Here is a 16719-nt window from a genome sequence, read left to right on the forward strand (position 1 = left end):
CACCCTTCTTGGTCAAGAGTGCAAGGACGGGGAGACTGGACAAAGGGGAGAGAGAGAGAGATGGTAGAGTGCGGAGTTTTTAGAGAGAGAAAGGAAGAGAGCCATCACAGTTGCAGAGAAGGGGGGAAGGAGTGGGTCCCAGACGTGTCCAAGGTGGCGTCCAGGTGTTCTCGGTTTGCCCCCAAAAACATGAACCACGTTAGCATTTTGTCAAGGATTTCACGGAATGGTGACGGAATGCTGCGGCAAGATAAAAAAAGAAAATTTTGTGTTGTCTCGTGAAATTATTTTGTTTTGTACTGCAGTGTGAAATACGAAAAAAATTACGTGCTGTGTGGCATTATTTTTCTTACTATTTATTATCCACATATATTATCAATGTTATTTAAAATTTTTAAATTTTTAGTTAAAAGATGAAATAAAATATATGAAGATATTGTTGCAATTTTGATGTAATAAAGTGACTCAGTCAATACAAAATTTCTTTCTTCAAGAAAAAAATACAAAATTTCTTTTAAAAAATATATATATATTATATATATATATATATATATTGTTTTGAAAATGTTGTACCTATCAAGCAATACAAGTAGCCGAAAATAAAATAATAAACAGTTCCTGTAACAATATTAAATTTGAGTTATATTTAGTCAATAATCTATAATCTATAATCTATAACGCATAATGCAAAGAACAATTTGTACATTAATTGTGCATAAAATAAATTACAAAGAATATTAATTTATTTTCTATAAGATAAAACTTTAACCACAACTAGTTTTGTTCTCTAGGAAATGATTCATATAAATAATCTCGAAATTTTTTCAACCAAAATAAATATAAGTTTTTGTAACATAAGTTCAATCCCTAAAATATTTTGAGATAATTTATGTAAATTTTTTGTTCTTTTATTATTACACCAATTTAAGAATATATACATAATAATATAATATATTATCAGTAGTGTAATAATGACGAAATTCATATGTAGCATATTTATTTAAATCGTCTTTATAATTCATTATAGAAAATTTTGAACATTAATATTTTTCAATAGAAAATTGAGATATTAATTTCTTTATTATTACATGTATTAAATCTTATTTTATATAAGTTGTTTGATTGTTTATATTTGAAATTGAAAGGCGAGTGAATGGTTCGCATAAAGTTTTAATAATACATATTCTATTAAGTTTTCTCATTATTTTGATCACTTTTTTTTCCATTTTATTGCTAAAATATTGCTAAGCCCTTTACCTTGTGCATTATCCTCAAGTTACAATGTACTTGGTTTACTTTTTAATTGATGAAATAGAACACAAAAAGGATTGACTTTGATATTCGGGTTTAAGTAATTTGGGTATTTCAAGTTTTAATAACTTACGAAACTACTTTTTTAGTATCTGAATTATCAAAATTGTGCCTTTGGGTAATCATATTTTAATTTTTATAATTTATCGAATGTAACCGTTCAAAATTCTTAATCAAATAAATGTATTACCTGCCTTTTTCCATATTTTAATTATATATATTGACAAATTGAAAACTAATTAATGTAGCAATATTCTTTTTATAGAAAAGTGGTGAAATGTTTTTGGAAAAGTGGTGAGTACCAATTTTCTTTCACTATATCTATTTTAAATTAAGATTATATGTTAAATGGAACACAAAACTAATCTTATTACACAAAAAATTATTGTTTTATTTTTGGATAAATTATAGATTCTTGATAATTATAATATTTTCAAAAAATTATTGGTAAAAGAACTTATCCATTGAGTGATCGACTTTATATAAAAATTACGGATAGTATTGTTGTATATTTTATTTCATCTTTTAATTACATTTACATAACAATTTTGATAATATATATTGATAATAAATGTTATAATCCTTTAAATCAAATTAAAAGATTGAACTTTTATATTTACATTTAAGTGGCTTAGGTATTTCTACTTTTAGTTACTTAAGCAACCTATTTTAATTTTTATTAATTAAGTGGTCTTTACCTTCAGGTAATTATACTTATATTTCTTTTCATTTTTATGATTTATCTAGTATAATCGTTAAGAATTCTTAATCAAATATATAATACATGTATTTTTTTAATTGTACTTACATATAATAATAAATTGAAAACTAATTAATGCATAATTAATTTAACGATTCTCCCTTATGATATGTAATAGATTATTATCATGTGCATTGCATGGGTTTATTTCAAATATTAGTAACTTTGTATCTTATGATAATTAAGTTAAAATGTTTAAATAATATAATTTTATTACCAATAATTTAATAACGGGAAAATGACACTAGTAGTCCTATAAGTTTGTCAATTTTTGACATCGAGTCCTAAATGTTTCACTTCGAAAAAACAAGTCCTAAAAAGGTTTGGAAAAGTGTCAGCGTTGGTATTAAATATGACTGACCGGTATTGTCACGCCTACATAGAGATAACGCCGTTAAGGCCGTCCATGTGGCCGTTAAATGCTGACGTGGCGCTTCATGAGTGGTCACAAGTTGGTTCGAGTCCGGATGTCGAGTACTACTCAGAATCAGGTCGGGTTCGGGTCCGGATGTCTCATTCTTCAACCGACTCCCTCCCCATGCCGGAAACCTTACCGCGGCTCCTCTCCTCCATGCAACCCAGCGCCGCCCCAGCAATCCGCCGATCACGAACACCGTAGCACCTCGAGCAGCCCCGCCAGAGCCCGATCAATTCCGTCAGGTTCGATCTCGTCTCCTCCCTATTGGATCTGGGTTTGCTTCATTTCTTTCGTCAACCTTTATACTTGTTTGCGATGCTTTTGAAAGTTTGGCTGAAGAAAGATGTTAAATTTTGTTTGCCCATATGTCTGATTTGATCTTGATGGAAGAATTGACAATATTGATTGGAACCTTGGATTCTCTTTCTGCAATTAATTTTATTCCCTTGTCTGCTTAATTGACCAGTAGAGGAAAATCCGAAAATGGGTTCTGGCCACTTTGAAGAGATTTGAAGAAGAAGAAATGTAGCAAAAAGGTGCGAAACAGAGCAGAATGTTTGGAGGAGACGTCTTCTATAGCTGCTACTGCTTGTTCTTCTTATCGATCCTTTCATTTCCGGTAAGCAAAACAATGATCTGTTCGTCTTGTGGGGAGGGGTTGGTCCTTCATAATTGTAAAGGGATGGCAAGTATGGCTGAATCCTCACTCAAGGTAAGGTGAGTGTATTCTATTATATAGACATTGTACAACATTGTTAAAGGAAAGTACATAAATGTATATTAATACATGCCTGGAATACAATAATTATAAATGGAAATCTTTGATTATATATCATCCTCTATTACTCCCCGGCAAGCCGAACGGGGAAGTCTCCACGTGAAGCTTGAAATGTATATCAGCAAAGTGGGATGAGGATAAACCTTTGGTTAGTCCATCAGCCAACTGATCACCGGAGTTGATAAAGCGAATAAGAAGTTGCTTGTTCATGAATCTCTCGCGTACAAAGTGATAATCAATCTCAATATGCTTAGTTCTGGCGTGAAAGATGGGATTCGCTGTAAGGTAAATAGCCGAAATATTGTCACACCAGAGAGTGGGAGAATGACGTTGTGATATTCCCAGTTCGCTAAGAAGAGACTATAGCCATAAAATCTCCGCAGTGGCATTGGCAAGACTTTTATACTCTGACTCAGTACTAGACCGAGCTACAGTCTGCTGTTTCTTGGAGCTCCAGGAGACTGGATTGTGTCCAAGAAAAATCACAAATCCACTGACTGAGCGACGATCATCAGGATTTCCTGCCCAATCAGCATCAGAGAAACCATGAATAGATGATGTAGGACTGGGATGGAGATGAAGACCATGAGTAATGGTTCCCTTGAGATACCGTAAGATTCGTTTCACGGCCTGCCAATGAGTAGTGGTGGGACAGTGCATGAACTGACAGACCTGATTAACGGCATAGGCAATGTCAGGCCTAGTCAAAGAAAGATACTGCAAACTACCCACTACACTTCTGTAGAGTGAGGGATCCTCAAAAGAACCTCCATCGTAAAGAGAGAGCCGCGATCCTGGAGTAACAGGAGAACTAATAGGCTTGCAATCTAACATAGAGGTGCGAGCAAGGATGTCATGAATATACTTGGACTGAGTGAGATAAAGTCCAGTGAGATCCCTGTGAGCCTCCATGCCAAGAAAGAAATGAAGTGAGCCAAGATCTTTCATAGCAAACTCCCTTTGCAAGGCAGTGATTATCGACTGAAAAGGTGCTCCTGGAGTCCCAGTCAGAATGATGTCATCAACATAGACTAGGAGGTAAACGATGTGTTGTGATCCCCGGAGTATGAAAAGAGATGAGTCAGCCTTGGAACCTGAGAAGCCAAGATGCTGAAGATAGGTGCTGAGTCGCTGAAACCAAGCTCTGGGAGCTTGCTTAAGCCCATACAAAGAACGACGGAGTTTGCATATATGATCAGGACGAGAGGGATCAACAAAACCAGGAGGTTGGGCCATATAAACTTCTTCAGTAAGATAACCATGAAGAAACACATTCTTGACATCCAGTTGTCGAATAGGCCATTGAGAAGAGACATCAATAGATAGAATTGTCCGAATGGTGACCGGCTTGATAACTGGACTGAATGTCTCTGAGTAATCTACCCATTCCCTCTGATTAAACCCTTTCGCCACCAATCGAGCCTTGTAGCGATCGATGGTGCCATCAGCTTTCTGTTTGATACGATAGACCCACTTACAACCAACGATATTCTGAGCAGGAGTTGGTGGAACAAGATCCCACGTATGATTTTGTCGTAGTGCCGTATACTCCTCCTGCATTGCTGCTCGCCAAACTGAATGTTTGCATGCTTGAGCAAACGTCTGTGGCTCCTGTAATTCTGCAGACACAGTAAAGGCAGAAGGGTGACGTGATATCACAAAACGAGGAGGGGGAAGAGTTCCATCCTTGGATCGTGTTGTCATCCTGTGCATATTCTGAGGAGCAGGCGCAGCGTCAGAACCCACAGTTTCCTCATCCGGCACTGTAGGACCTACAAACTGGTCAGGATTCTCAGGAGGAGGGATTGGTGGATGAGCGGGAGTAGTGAGAGAGTTATGAGGAGTATGAAGTGGTAGCGAAATAGATGAAGGAACAGGAATATTAGTGATGGTGGTGCCAGAAGAAAAGGGAACAGACGTACCAGTAGCACATACGGGCCCATAGGAGGATCCTAGAGCTCCCCCTGAGATAGGCAACATTGTCCTGTAAGGAAAGGAATGCTCATCAAAGACTACCTTAGTTGACAGGAAAATTCGACCTGTGATGGGATTAAGACACCTATATCCCTGATAGTGATAGGGATACCCCAGAAAGACACATGGTTGAGACCGAGGGTCTAACTTATGACGAGTGTAGGAACGAAGATATGGATAACAAAGACACCCAAACACTCGTAAATTGGAGTAATCAGGAGTTTGACCATGAAGGACTTCATACGGTGATTTAAAATTAAGGGACTTGGTAGGCAGACGATTGATAATATACACTGCAGTTTCAAAGGCATAGTCATAGAATTGTGTAGGAAGCGAGGAATGGAAGAGTAATGAGAGACCCATATCAACGATATGACGATGCTTACGTTCAGCAGACCCATTTTGCTGAGGTACATGAGGACAAGAAATTCGGTGAAAAATGCCATGACTCTGTAGTTCATACTGAAAATCTGCTGGCAGAAATTCCTTAGCACCGTCAGACTGAAAAAATTTGATTCGAAGTCCATAAATATTCTCAATTTGAAGGCGAAAGGCACGAAAAACACGAAGCACATCGTGTCGAGATTTTAGGACATAGAACCAAGAGAATTTACTAAAATCATCAAGAAAATGGATATAGTAATGATGCCCAGTATGGGAGGTAACTGGTGCAGGTCCCCAAACATCAGTGTGAATAAGCTCAAACAAAGATGTGCTCTTATGATGAGTCAAAGGAAAGAAGTTATTTATTATTTTCCCTTGTTGACAAGCAGAACAAATATAGTCAACATGGTCATTATTGAGAGAACGAGAGGAACTCAAAGCACGACGAATAATTGGAAAGGATGTATGACCAAGACGTTGATGCCATAAGACACTGGAACTAGACGTGGACAGATGAGCCTGAGGGTTTTCAGTGTGCCCGTCTCTTTGGTGAAAGCAATAGAGTCCATCCTTAACTGGACCACGCATAAGCTCCTGGCGAGTATGAAGGTCCTTCACAAGAAAACAATCCGGGTGAAGTTCAAAGAAACAATTGTTATCCTTAGCAAATTTGGAAATAGAGATAAGATTCTTGGAAATATGTGGCGCATAAAGGATATGATTTAAGTGTAAAGGACGTTGAGAAATTTTAATGGTGGAGGAACTAGAGGCTAGAACAGGAAGTGCTTTACCATCACCTACGAAGACATTATCCGAAGTTGGAGTGTCATCACGGATATTAAGATTGGATAAATCAGATGTTATATGATGTGTAGCACCTGAGTCCATATACCAGTCGAGGTCATGGAGTCCCGAAGAAGAGCCATGGGTGAGATGAGCCTGAGCCCCAGAAAAATGACCGAGCTGACAAAAAGGTGCAGTGTGGCCGGGGCGATTGCACAATTGACAAAGAACCGCAGGTCTAGGCCCAAAATGCGGAGCCGGCCCAAGAAATTGATTGCTGGGCGGAGCTGGGCCGCGAGCAGACTGAGAAGTGAATGTGGGCCGATGTTGAGGAGGCCTAGTAAGGCCAGAGAAGACTCGCGGATCGCGAGTTTGGCCCGCGTAGCGACCCGGCCCGTATGTCGAATTAAGTTGTCCAGCCGACCCGAAGACTTCTCCTCCTCCACCCGATATCTGATTAGGGTTCGTCAGATTGGGGAGGCTTCCTCCTGCACTGCTCCCCGAGCCTTCGAGGGAGAAATTTCTCCCTTTTCCTTTCCCTTTCCCTCCTTTGCCATTTCCCTTTCCATTTCTATTGCCGCGCCCTCCCTGATTGTTGCGGCTGTTGGCATAATTGATCTCGGCTGGGAATGGACCAAGAATACCTGAGAGAGGGGCTGGAGAAGACGCAACCGAAGACGACGAATTCTGCACTGCTGCATAAAGGCGTCGCTCTTCGTGACCGACTAGAAGGGATTGCAGCTCCTCAGTACTCATGGTGAGCATTCTTTCCGACTGGGCAAGTACAATTGGTTCCCAATCGGGACCAAGACCCGTATAGATGCGTCGATTAATTTCAGCAGTTGCTTTCGGCTTTCCAATCTGTGAATAACGTAGGGCGTGTTCCTTTACTGCTCCAATGAATTTTGCCATTGATTTGTCCCCTTTTTTTAGGTCACGCCATTGTTGATCGAGAAGATCTTCCTGTGCAGCTGTCTGGGTGAGAAACGCGGTGGAGAGAGAGGTCCAGGCTTCATGGGACGTCTTAGCGGAGAGGATGGTTACACCAATTTCTTCCGTGACTGCCAACATGATGCAGGTAAGAGCGAAATTGTCTCTTGACTGCCAATTGAGATAGTCTAAGGTTAATGTGATTGTTCCATCTGCTCCAGTTGTGGTCTTGCTCGGTGCTGGAACTTTGCCTTCAACATAATCGAGCAAACCATATGTAGTAAGGAGAGGAGTCATTACTCCTTTCCAGTAAAGATAATTCCTGCCATTAAGCTTGACAGGTATGGTTGGGAAGGATGAAGGAAGAGTAGTAGAAGAAGAGGAAAAAACTGTGAGGGAGAAAGAGCTGTCAGCCAATGAAGCCGAGGAAGAAGAAGATGAGCGGAAGCAAGCCAATTGGGAGTTACCCGATTATGGCTCTGATACCATGTAAAGGGATGGCAAGTATGGCTGAATCCTCACACAAGGTAAGGTGAGTGTATTCTATTATATAGACATTGTACAGCATTGTTAAAGGAAAGTACATAAATGTATATCAATACATGCCTGGAATACAATAATTATAAATGGAAATCTTTGATTATATATCATCCTCTATTAATAATCACGGGTCAATATTTTTTTTTTTGGGCTTGTAATATTGGAGTGTGGAAAGGAAGAGGAAGATCCTATTCTGGTCAACGGCGGGATAAGATGTGAGTTCTTGATCTTGTCTGTCAAACACCGCTGACCCTGTTCTTGAGTTCTTGATCTTGTCTATCTGTTTTATGAGTATTGGTGCAACATGTGCCGCCCCTTCTGTGACTGTGGCTTCGTTGAAGAAATGGTCGGCCCGGCGATGAGACACCTCCAGTGATTCAACCCAGAACTCGAACTTCGCTTGGGGTTTCACGAGCTTTTAGATTTTCCAGTCGGGTGGGGGCTGGCTCTGCTTGGAGGACCAATGCTAGGGTTTTGGCTATGGGGAGGGAGTCGGGTGAAGAAGGAGACATCCGGACCCGAACCGGGTTGAAAGATCGGGTCTTCCACTCGGGTGTGCCACGTCAATACTTAACGGCCAGCTAGAGGGACCGTTTGCCTTGTTGGCAATTCCGTTAACGGGGTGACGGATAGGATCAATAGTGACACTTTTTCAAACGTTTTAGGATTTGTTTTTCCAAAATGAAAAATTTAGGATTCGATGTCAAAAATTGGCAAACATATAGGACCACTAGTGTCATTTTCTCATTTAATAACTATCGCCAAGTGAGAAGATAATTATAAAATTATCATACTTTTTAAATTTTATATTTCAGTACATTTTTATGAGTTGCAAAAGTTTCTAAGAAATTGAAAATACATATAATATAAAGACATTAAAAACTTTGTCAAGTTTGAGTAAGGGAAAGTACACTGTCTTTTATTCTGAGGTTGATTTTTACTTTTACTTTTCCAATTCCCATGTACTTCATTGTAATTCAATAACATTCATAAACTCGGTTAAAATGATACTATAACTCTGATTTTATTTATTATTTTAAAATATGTCTTAAAATAATCTTTTCCGAGTTTTTATTGTAATTTTTTTATTTCTAATATTAATTTAGGATTTTCTTTTAACATGTTGATTAAAAATTCCATGGTTTCTACGAATTGGTATAACTTATTTCCTTTTTTAAGTACTTTTATTATCATTTTTCATGTTTGAAATTTATTTGCTCAAATTTTATTTTAGTTCATTTATTAAAAGTTTAATTATGGTTTTGATTCTCATATATATATTTTTCTTGTAAAATATATATATGTGGATATATAACAGAGATTCTTAATTAACTTTTTTTTGGAAAATTAAAGAACTTTTTTTAAAACTTTTTAGTGTATTAATTTAAGCACATTTAATACTACTCAAGAAGGTTTCTGTATAATTTTTAATTTCAAAAATTAAAACTAATTTTTCTTCTATTTTTCTTGTTAAATTTGTATGTGGATATATAATATAGATTCTTAAATATATATTTTTTAATTGGGAAAATAAAAGTAATTTTGTCAAAGTGATTTTTGTGAAACTCACAGTAAAAGCATTAAGGTAGTATGTTTTCTTTATAAAAAGATACTATTGAAGTGAGTTTTTCTATAAGTTTTAATTCTGAAAATTAAAATTAACACATTTAATACTACTAAAGTAAGTTTTCATATTATTTTTAATTCAGAAAACTAAAATTAAGTTTTCTTCTATTTTTTCTTTTTCAATATATATGTGGATATATTATATACTTCTTAAGTAATTTTTTAATTTTCCATATTAAAACAATTTTAAAGTGCATTAATTTAAGCATATTTAATACTACTCAAGTGAGTTTCATTTATATATATATATATATATATATATAGTAAAACAAACTACGCTTGCAATAAATACACGTATTAAATGTTATCAATATCTAAAAAAAAGATAATTATGTATTTCATAAATGAATTATTATGCTAAAATAAGTATTATAGTTAATTAATAAGATTCAACGAATAAGTATATATATAAAAAATAGGGCAAATTACAAAAAAAAACCCAAGTTTTGTAAAATCTCAGTTTTGTCTTAAATTTTGTTTTGTAACAAAAAAACCATAAGTTTTCTAAAATGTCTCAAAAATGATCTCCGTTATAACTTCCGTCAATTTTTGTCTACGTGTGACCTACGTGGACTATTAAAAGGACCCACTAGCCTACGTGTGACCTACGTGGACTGTTAAAGGGACCCACCATCAGCAGCAAAAATTGACGGAAGTTATAACGGATGTCATTTTCTAGACATTTTAGAAAACTTATGATTTTTTTTGTTACAAAACAAAATTTAGGACAAAATTGAGACATTTTACAAAACTTGAGTTTTTTTTTGTAATTTACCCTAAAAAATAATATAAATTAAAATAGGATTATAAAAAGAAAATAATCGTAAGCTATGTAATAATTAACAAATTTGGCTGATAAAAAGGCATTAGTTATTTATGCCGACAAAAACAAAATGGGGGCAAAGGAGAAATGCTTTTCATAAATACAATATTATAGTAAATAAAATAAATAATGGAGGATTCACCAATTTTTTAAAAATATCTCATTATTATCATTCATTTGCAAATTCATTGCTAATTGCTATATCGTCCTCCATTCTTTTCATTTATTATTGAAAATAATTGTTCTAAATATTACTTTTTATGGTATAACAACCCATGCAACCTATGGGCAATATAACTAGTATATAATAAATTAAACTACACTAAGTAATAAATACACCTAATATATGCTATTAACAAACTAAAAATAACTATTACAGTTCATTTCTATAAATAAAAATAAGTATATGATACAACAGAGTTATCATATTATCCATACAATTCCACATATAAAATTGAAATATAAATTAATCAAATTCACTTTTTAAATAAAAATATTATCAAAAAATTTAAATTAAGTATTTTAAAGGAGAACATCCCAACATACTATTAGAAAATATTACGTTAAAAAATTACAAAATTAGGTTTCTATATTTCAACCAAATATATATAACAATCTTGGATGATATACGAAATTTTAATTAGATACTTGCAGAACAGATTAAATATGAGAATCAATATACAAATAACTAATTAGATACCTGCAAAACAAATTAAATATGAGAATCAGTCACAGAATTGTCACTAAACCATTTTAAATTAGTCTAAAATCTAACATATTATAAAATATTCTTCAAAAATAGAACTTGATTATTGAAAATTCTAACTGATCATAAAAAGTAATTTTCTCTTTAAAGACTGTGAATAAATTACTATATGTAAATAAACTCATGCAATGCATGAGATTCAAAACGAGTTAAGTTGTATTCTATTTTTCAAATATATTAATTTAAATAGATTTAATGCTCTACAAGTGAATTTTACATTATGTATAGATAGATTATAGATTATAGATTATAGAATTCATCGGGTGCTAATGAGAGTCCATGAAGTTGAAGACAATGGAAATCATAGGTACAGTAGCAGTAATATTGACATTTGTAATTAGTTTTATAATTTTTTTTCCTTCAAAGAAAATCAAATAGCACTACTGTGTTATCCCTCATGGCATGCTTCAATTAAAGCAAACTTGTCGTTCTATTGTAAGGTGATAAAGAATCGATATAAAACATTAGCCATGAGCACTAGCACTAAGAACTTGAAGGTTTTTTGGTAGGATAAAAAGTTGAAGTTGACTGCATATTAAAATGTGACAATGGAAGTGCTCTTAACAAATATCGATATGATCACACATGAGAAAAGAAGAGAGAAAAGGTAATGCTTGAGTAGTGGATAACTATTTAAATTTCAATTCAATAGCTCTTGTGGATTAGATTATGCGCATCATAATGAAATTAAAGGTCCTTTAGCCAATTAAAAATAGAGATAGATATATATTAATATTGCATTTGCGTTTTTCTATTTTATGCGCTTAGGGCATAAGATAAACAATCATTAATGAAAGAACTCTAATTCTCTAATGTCTAATGTACCCCTTAATCTCTCTTAAGAAAAAAAGAATCTAACATTAAACCCACATTCCTCTTACCAAACAAATACTCAACGCTAAAGCCCCCCACATGAAATATTACAAAACATTCATTCCTTTTTTCCTCCTTTTTTTTTTTTGTATTTTGTCGAGATATTCCGGTGTCAATGTTTCTCCCAAGAGTATGAAGAAAATCTTCAATATTCCTTCCTCACAGTCAGGGATGGAGCTAGGAAATTTTTTCAGCAGGGCAATATATGTTACACTAATATCACTATCATAATCATAAATAAAAATTTTATTAATTAAGTATATCCAACAACAAGTTAATCCAATATTATTAACTAATAAAAAATGATATTTTCATCAGTATAAAATGATATCACAAAAATCTAGGTCCAGTATTACTCGTTCCTTTCCTACTTACTCTCCTAGTACTAGTAAGGCCAATAGATATTTTCTAAGGAATACGATAATTACTCATGTGATTCTTATGTTTAGAATGTGTTATAATATACGCTAATAATCAATAATATTATACTGGTTAACACATGATAAATATAGATATATGCACACAATCAACTTAGTTTTCTAAAATACAATCCATTTATATATATGTAGATCTCTCCAACATCTTAGCATGAAAATTGCAAAAAAATATCATTAAAAATATTATCTTCTAAAGTAAGAATATAATTTCTTTCTCACAGTGATATGATGAGGAAAATCAACAAGATTATTTCAATTAAAAATAATTATAATAAAATTATAGTAATAAGATCACTAGAGATTATCTCCAGAGTTTCGCTTTAAACTCTGATCCATCCAATAAAATCCCGCAAAAAGAATAAGTAATAAAATATATCATTATTTTAATTAAAGTGGATATATATATATATATATATGAAAATGAAGGAGGATATGTAACATAATTTAAATAAAATCATGCCAACCACAATAATTGGAAAGCATTATTTCTGTTATGTGACTTTTTCCATGGTCGACAAATTCTTCTTGGCAGATGACTTATTGCACCTAATATATACCTCTGTTTTTTTCTTCTTCTTTTTTGATGTCAAAAGAAACCTCCCGACATTTTGTCCCAAAGATTTTGCTGCCATGTTCTTCCAGTTTCCTAATTTTCCCATTGCAAATGTCTTTGTAGATTATTTTCCTTATTCAAGAGCCGGCACAATTGTATGTGGGCTACTATATGTCCATTTTCCCCTACATTCCTTTCCCATTTATTTTCATTGTCATTAGTTTTTACTTGCAACTGTCTCTTTCTGTTTTGCTGATAGTTAAGGCGATATAAATTTTCTAATTATTGTGTTGTGTGGATTTACTGTTGGAGACTTGTTCGGTAAATGTGTTGGGCATTTATTTGGTAAGGAAAATGAGTATATTTGGCATTAGAAAATTGGTGCTCATGCGTTAATGAGAATTAGATCAATTTATAGGATAGAAAAACCCTTTTACATTCTCTTTGCAGAAACTACCAAAAAAATAATGGAGTAGATGATATTGGAAATTATACAACAAAGATTAAATTCATTCAGAGAGATATTTATTAACTTTTTATTAGTTTCTTTTATTTATACTGAGAGAGTTATCCCCTTAATATAGACTGACTTGATTTGAGCTGGATTAGTCATGGTCTGTTATACATTCAGGTACCAAACTACATATCGGGGAAAAAAAGAATTCTGGGCGTCAGAGTACACATAATTAGTAAAACTTGACGTCGTCCGTAATTTCTTGAAAATTAATGAAATCTTTTTTTTTTTCAATTGTGATGCCGATTGGGTTTCAAAGAAGATGACAACAAGGGGCAAAGAGAGAATACAGAGAGATTGCGAGCCCAAATCAAAGATCTGTGGGGGTGCCCTGCACTAATCACAACCTCCTTGGTGATGATGACCGCGACCTCATCAAACATAGTGGTGACCGGCGTGGAGGCATCCAAACCTTCTCCTTCATTTTCTCTCTTTATTTATTTATATTTTTCATTTTTCAAAATTTAATCATTATTTAAAGACTTCTAGAATATTACCATAAAAAAAATGTCTAGATAACTGGAAAATCAACAGAAATCGGAAAAATTAGACTAAGAGTAATAGTTTATGCCGTTTAGATTCGTGAACGAATGTCATTTCTATTGTACTCTTTTAAGTCATTTCTGGCACGTATGATGTTATAAGATGAAACGATTGACCTTCATTCGCGAAGCAACCATGGTTATAAGTAATGACGCCCTTATGATTCCATCCATGTCGTCAAAGTAACCTTTTGGAATAATTGCAGGTTCTATAGACGATTTTTCTCCCTAATCATTTCATGTGAGGGCTTTTTTCTTAATGGAAAAGGGGGGATGGTGAACCTCATTCCAACTTATAAAAAAAAAAAAAGAACCGAATTCATTTCCTTTTATTTATGCTACAAAATTTGTTGGGAGAAGCTATAACTATAGAACATCTACAGGTGTTCAATAAAAGCATCGTTCGCGGAGGCGTGCACTCATGGGGAGACAGAAGGGAGATATTATAAGGAGAATGGAAAATGGTCCAGATCAGGTCTGCCCCTTGACAAGCAGGGGTGGAATGCTTTGCTCGTGCCTGAAGATGTTGTCGGGATCGACTCTACTCTTCACTTCCAGCAGCTTATAGAAATTCCGCTTGAAATACTTAGTTCCCCAGGCACTCGCCTCTATCAGATCATAATCGGTTGCATTTTTCAAGTTCCGATTCATACCCAAATCGAGGTCCCTGTAGTTCACATAGGCCTCCCTAGGAGAGCTCGACACATAAGGACCCATGTAATTGTAAAGCCTCTTGATCCAGTTCATGTGCTTTGATGGGTCTTCATCCTTCTGCCAAGACGTACTATAGAAGATCTCGAACAATATTCCCCTTCTGTGCGGAAAAGGAGTTGCATCCTCGAAAATCCTCTCCATCATCCCCCCGTAAGGGGTCCATTGCATGAATGGGCTCTCTTCTTCGAGAAAGAGCTTCCACAGCCCGTTCAGCCCGCTCTCGGGGATGGGTACCCGCACAAAGTCAGCCTTTGCTTTGAAGTAGCCCGGCGGAATTGAGGATATGACCTGGCGGAGGACCTCGAGCCCCGTGGTGTTAGGGAACAATGCCATGTACAGGACAGACTCGATCCAGCTTGTCTCAATGCAGTCCTGGCTAGTTAGGCCCAGCTCTGGGAAGCCTTCCTCCATCACCTTGAGAAGGTGCGTCCTGCTCCCAAGGAACAGGGCGCGGTAAGTTGTGGTCACCGTCCTGCTGGTTCCATTCCCAGTTGGGGCTGGCCGTATGGCGACATTTAGGAAAAGGTTATCGTCGAGCTTGGGGGCAACTTCTTGCCACCGGAGTAGGAGCTTGGTCCCATCTTGATCCAATGTTTTCGAGACCGTGAAGACCGTCACAGTCTGTGGAACATTAACCAGCTTTATCCTCCAAGCAAGGATGATCCCAAAACTACCTCCCCCTCCTCCTCGAATAGCCCAGAAGAGGTCCTCCCCCATAGCCGCTCGGTTTAGGATCCTACCCTTCGAGTCCACGATTCGGGCATCCAACACATTATCAGCCGCGATGCCGAACTTCCTCATCATTGAACCAATGCCTCCTCCAGTGATGTGACCACCAATGCCAATGGTTGTGCAGACACCCATGGGGAAACCATGGACCTTACTCCTCTCTGCTATCTTGTAATAGACTTCTCCATCTGTGGCCCCTGCCTGGACCCATGCAGTCTTCCTTGGAATGTCAACATCAATCCCGCGGAGCCTCACGAGGTCTATGACTATGAAAGGGGTCTCGATCTGGGATACATATGACACCGCCTCATAGTCATGACCTCCGCTACGAACTCGAATGTGGACATTGAGCCTCCTTGAGCAAATAACAGCTGCTTGAACATGGGGTTCCCCGAGGGGGGTGAATATGATGTCGGGTTTCGGCACCTTTGGGCCCACGTACCGAAGGCTCTGTGCTGTGGAGTCGAGCAGAGAGGTGAAGGATGAGGCGTTGTTGGGGGTGTAGTATGAGGACAGAGGAATGGCAAGCTTGGAATTAACCGATAAACATCGAAAGAAGGTTTCTTCGATTGGAGCGGTGTAAGCTCTCAGTTGAACCGAAAGCTGCAAGACCAAAACAAGCAAAAGTCTCATAGGACTTGAAGACTCCATGGCGTTGTTTCACTCTGACTCTGATCTTCCCAGTTCAGGTTGTTCTTATAGCAGAATATACAGATATCTTTCTTTAAATATATTAAAACAGTTGCCTTCACGGGGTTAGCCCACTGTGTCCTTGTTACATCTTCTCTCTGATATATGAAACCGGGCCCGTCATGAGGAGAATACTAACAAATGAAACCTGGTCCGTCATGAGGAGTGAGAGCGGGGGACATGTGCTCTCGGCTCCACCTTTTTTTTTTTAAATTGTTAAAATTTATTTATTTTTAATTTCGCCAAAAGAATATCACATAATTCGATCTACTTGTTACTTCTTTTTAGTGATTTCAGATCTGACCCTAATAAAGTCCCACGTAATTCGATCGATGCATTAAGCCAAATGATCCAATCGTCAGGTCGAAATGTTATGCCCTTAGGGCCTGTTTGGAAAATAAAAAATGTTCAACTATGTCCAACTCTGTTTACTACCCGACAACTGAAGGGGGAATTTTCCCTTTCTGTGGGACCCAGCTGCAGCACATGGGCACGATCAAATCCGGTTGAAGCTTATTTCAACAAATGCCAAAACAAGGGATGGTAGGCTTCTGCCGTTTTTTTTTTCTTTTTC

General features: G+C 36.3%; 1 protein-coding gene across 1 annotated transcript; it reads right to left on the bottom strand.

Annotated features, from left to right (window-relative positions):
* Positions 1–14309: 14309 nt before the first annotated feature.
* LOC116189838 (berberine bridge enzyme-like 26) lies at positions 14310–16218 on the bottom strand. Its single transcript, XM_031519577.1, has one exon. The coding sequence runs from the start codon at positions 16104–16106 to the stop codon at positions 14484–14486; it is 1623 nt and encodes a 540-aa protein (XP_031375437.1). The 5' UTR covers positions 16107–16218; the 3' UTR covers positions 14310–14483.
* Positions 16219–16719: the final 501 nt, after the last annotated feature.

Source organism: Punica granatum, unplaced genomic scaffold (assembly GCF_007655135.1).
Source record: "Punica granatum isolate Tunisia-2019 unplaced genomic scaffold, ASM765513v2 Contig00026, whole genome shotgun sequence".
Lineage (NCBI taxonomy): Eukaryota > Viridiplantae > Streptophyta > Magnoliopsida > Myrtales > Lythraceae > Punica > Punica granatum.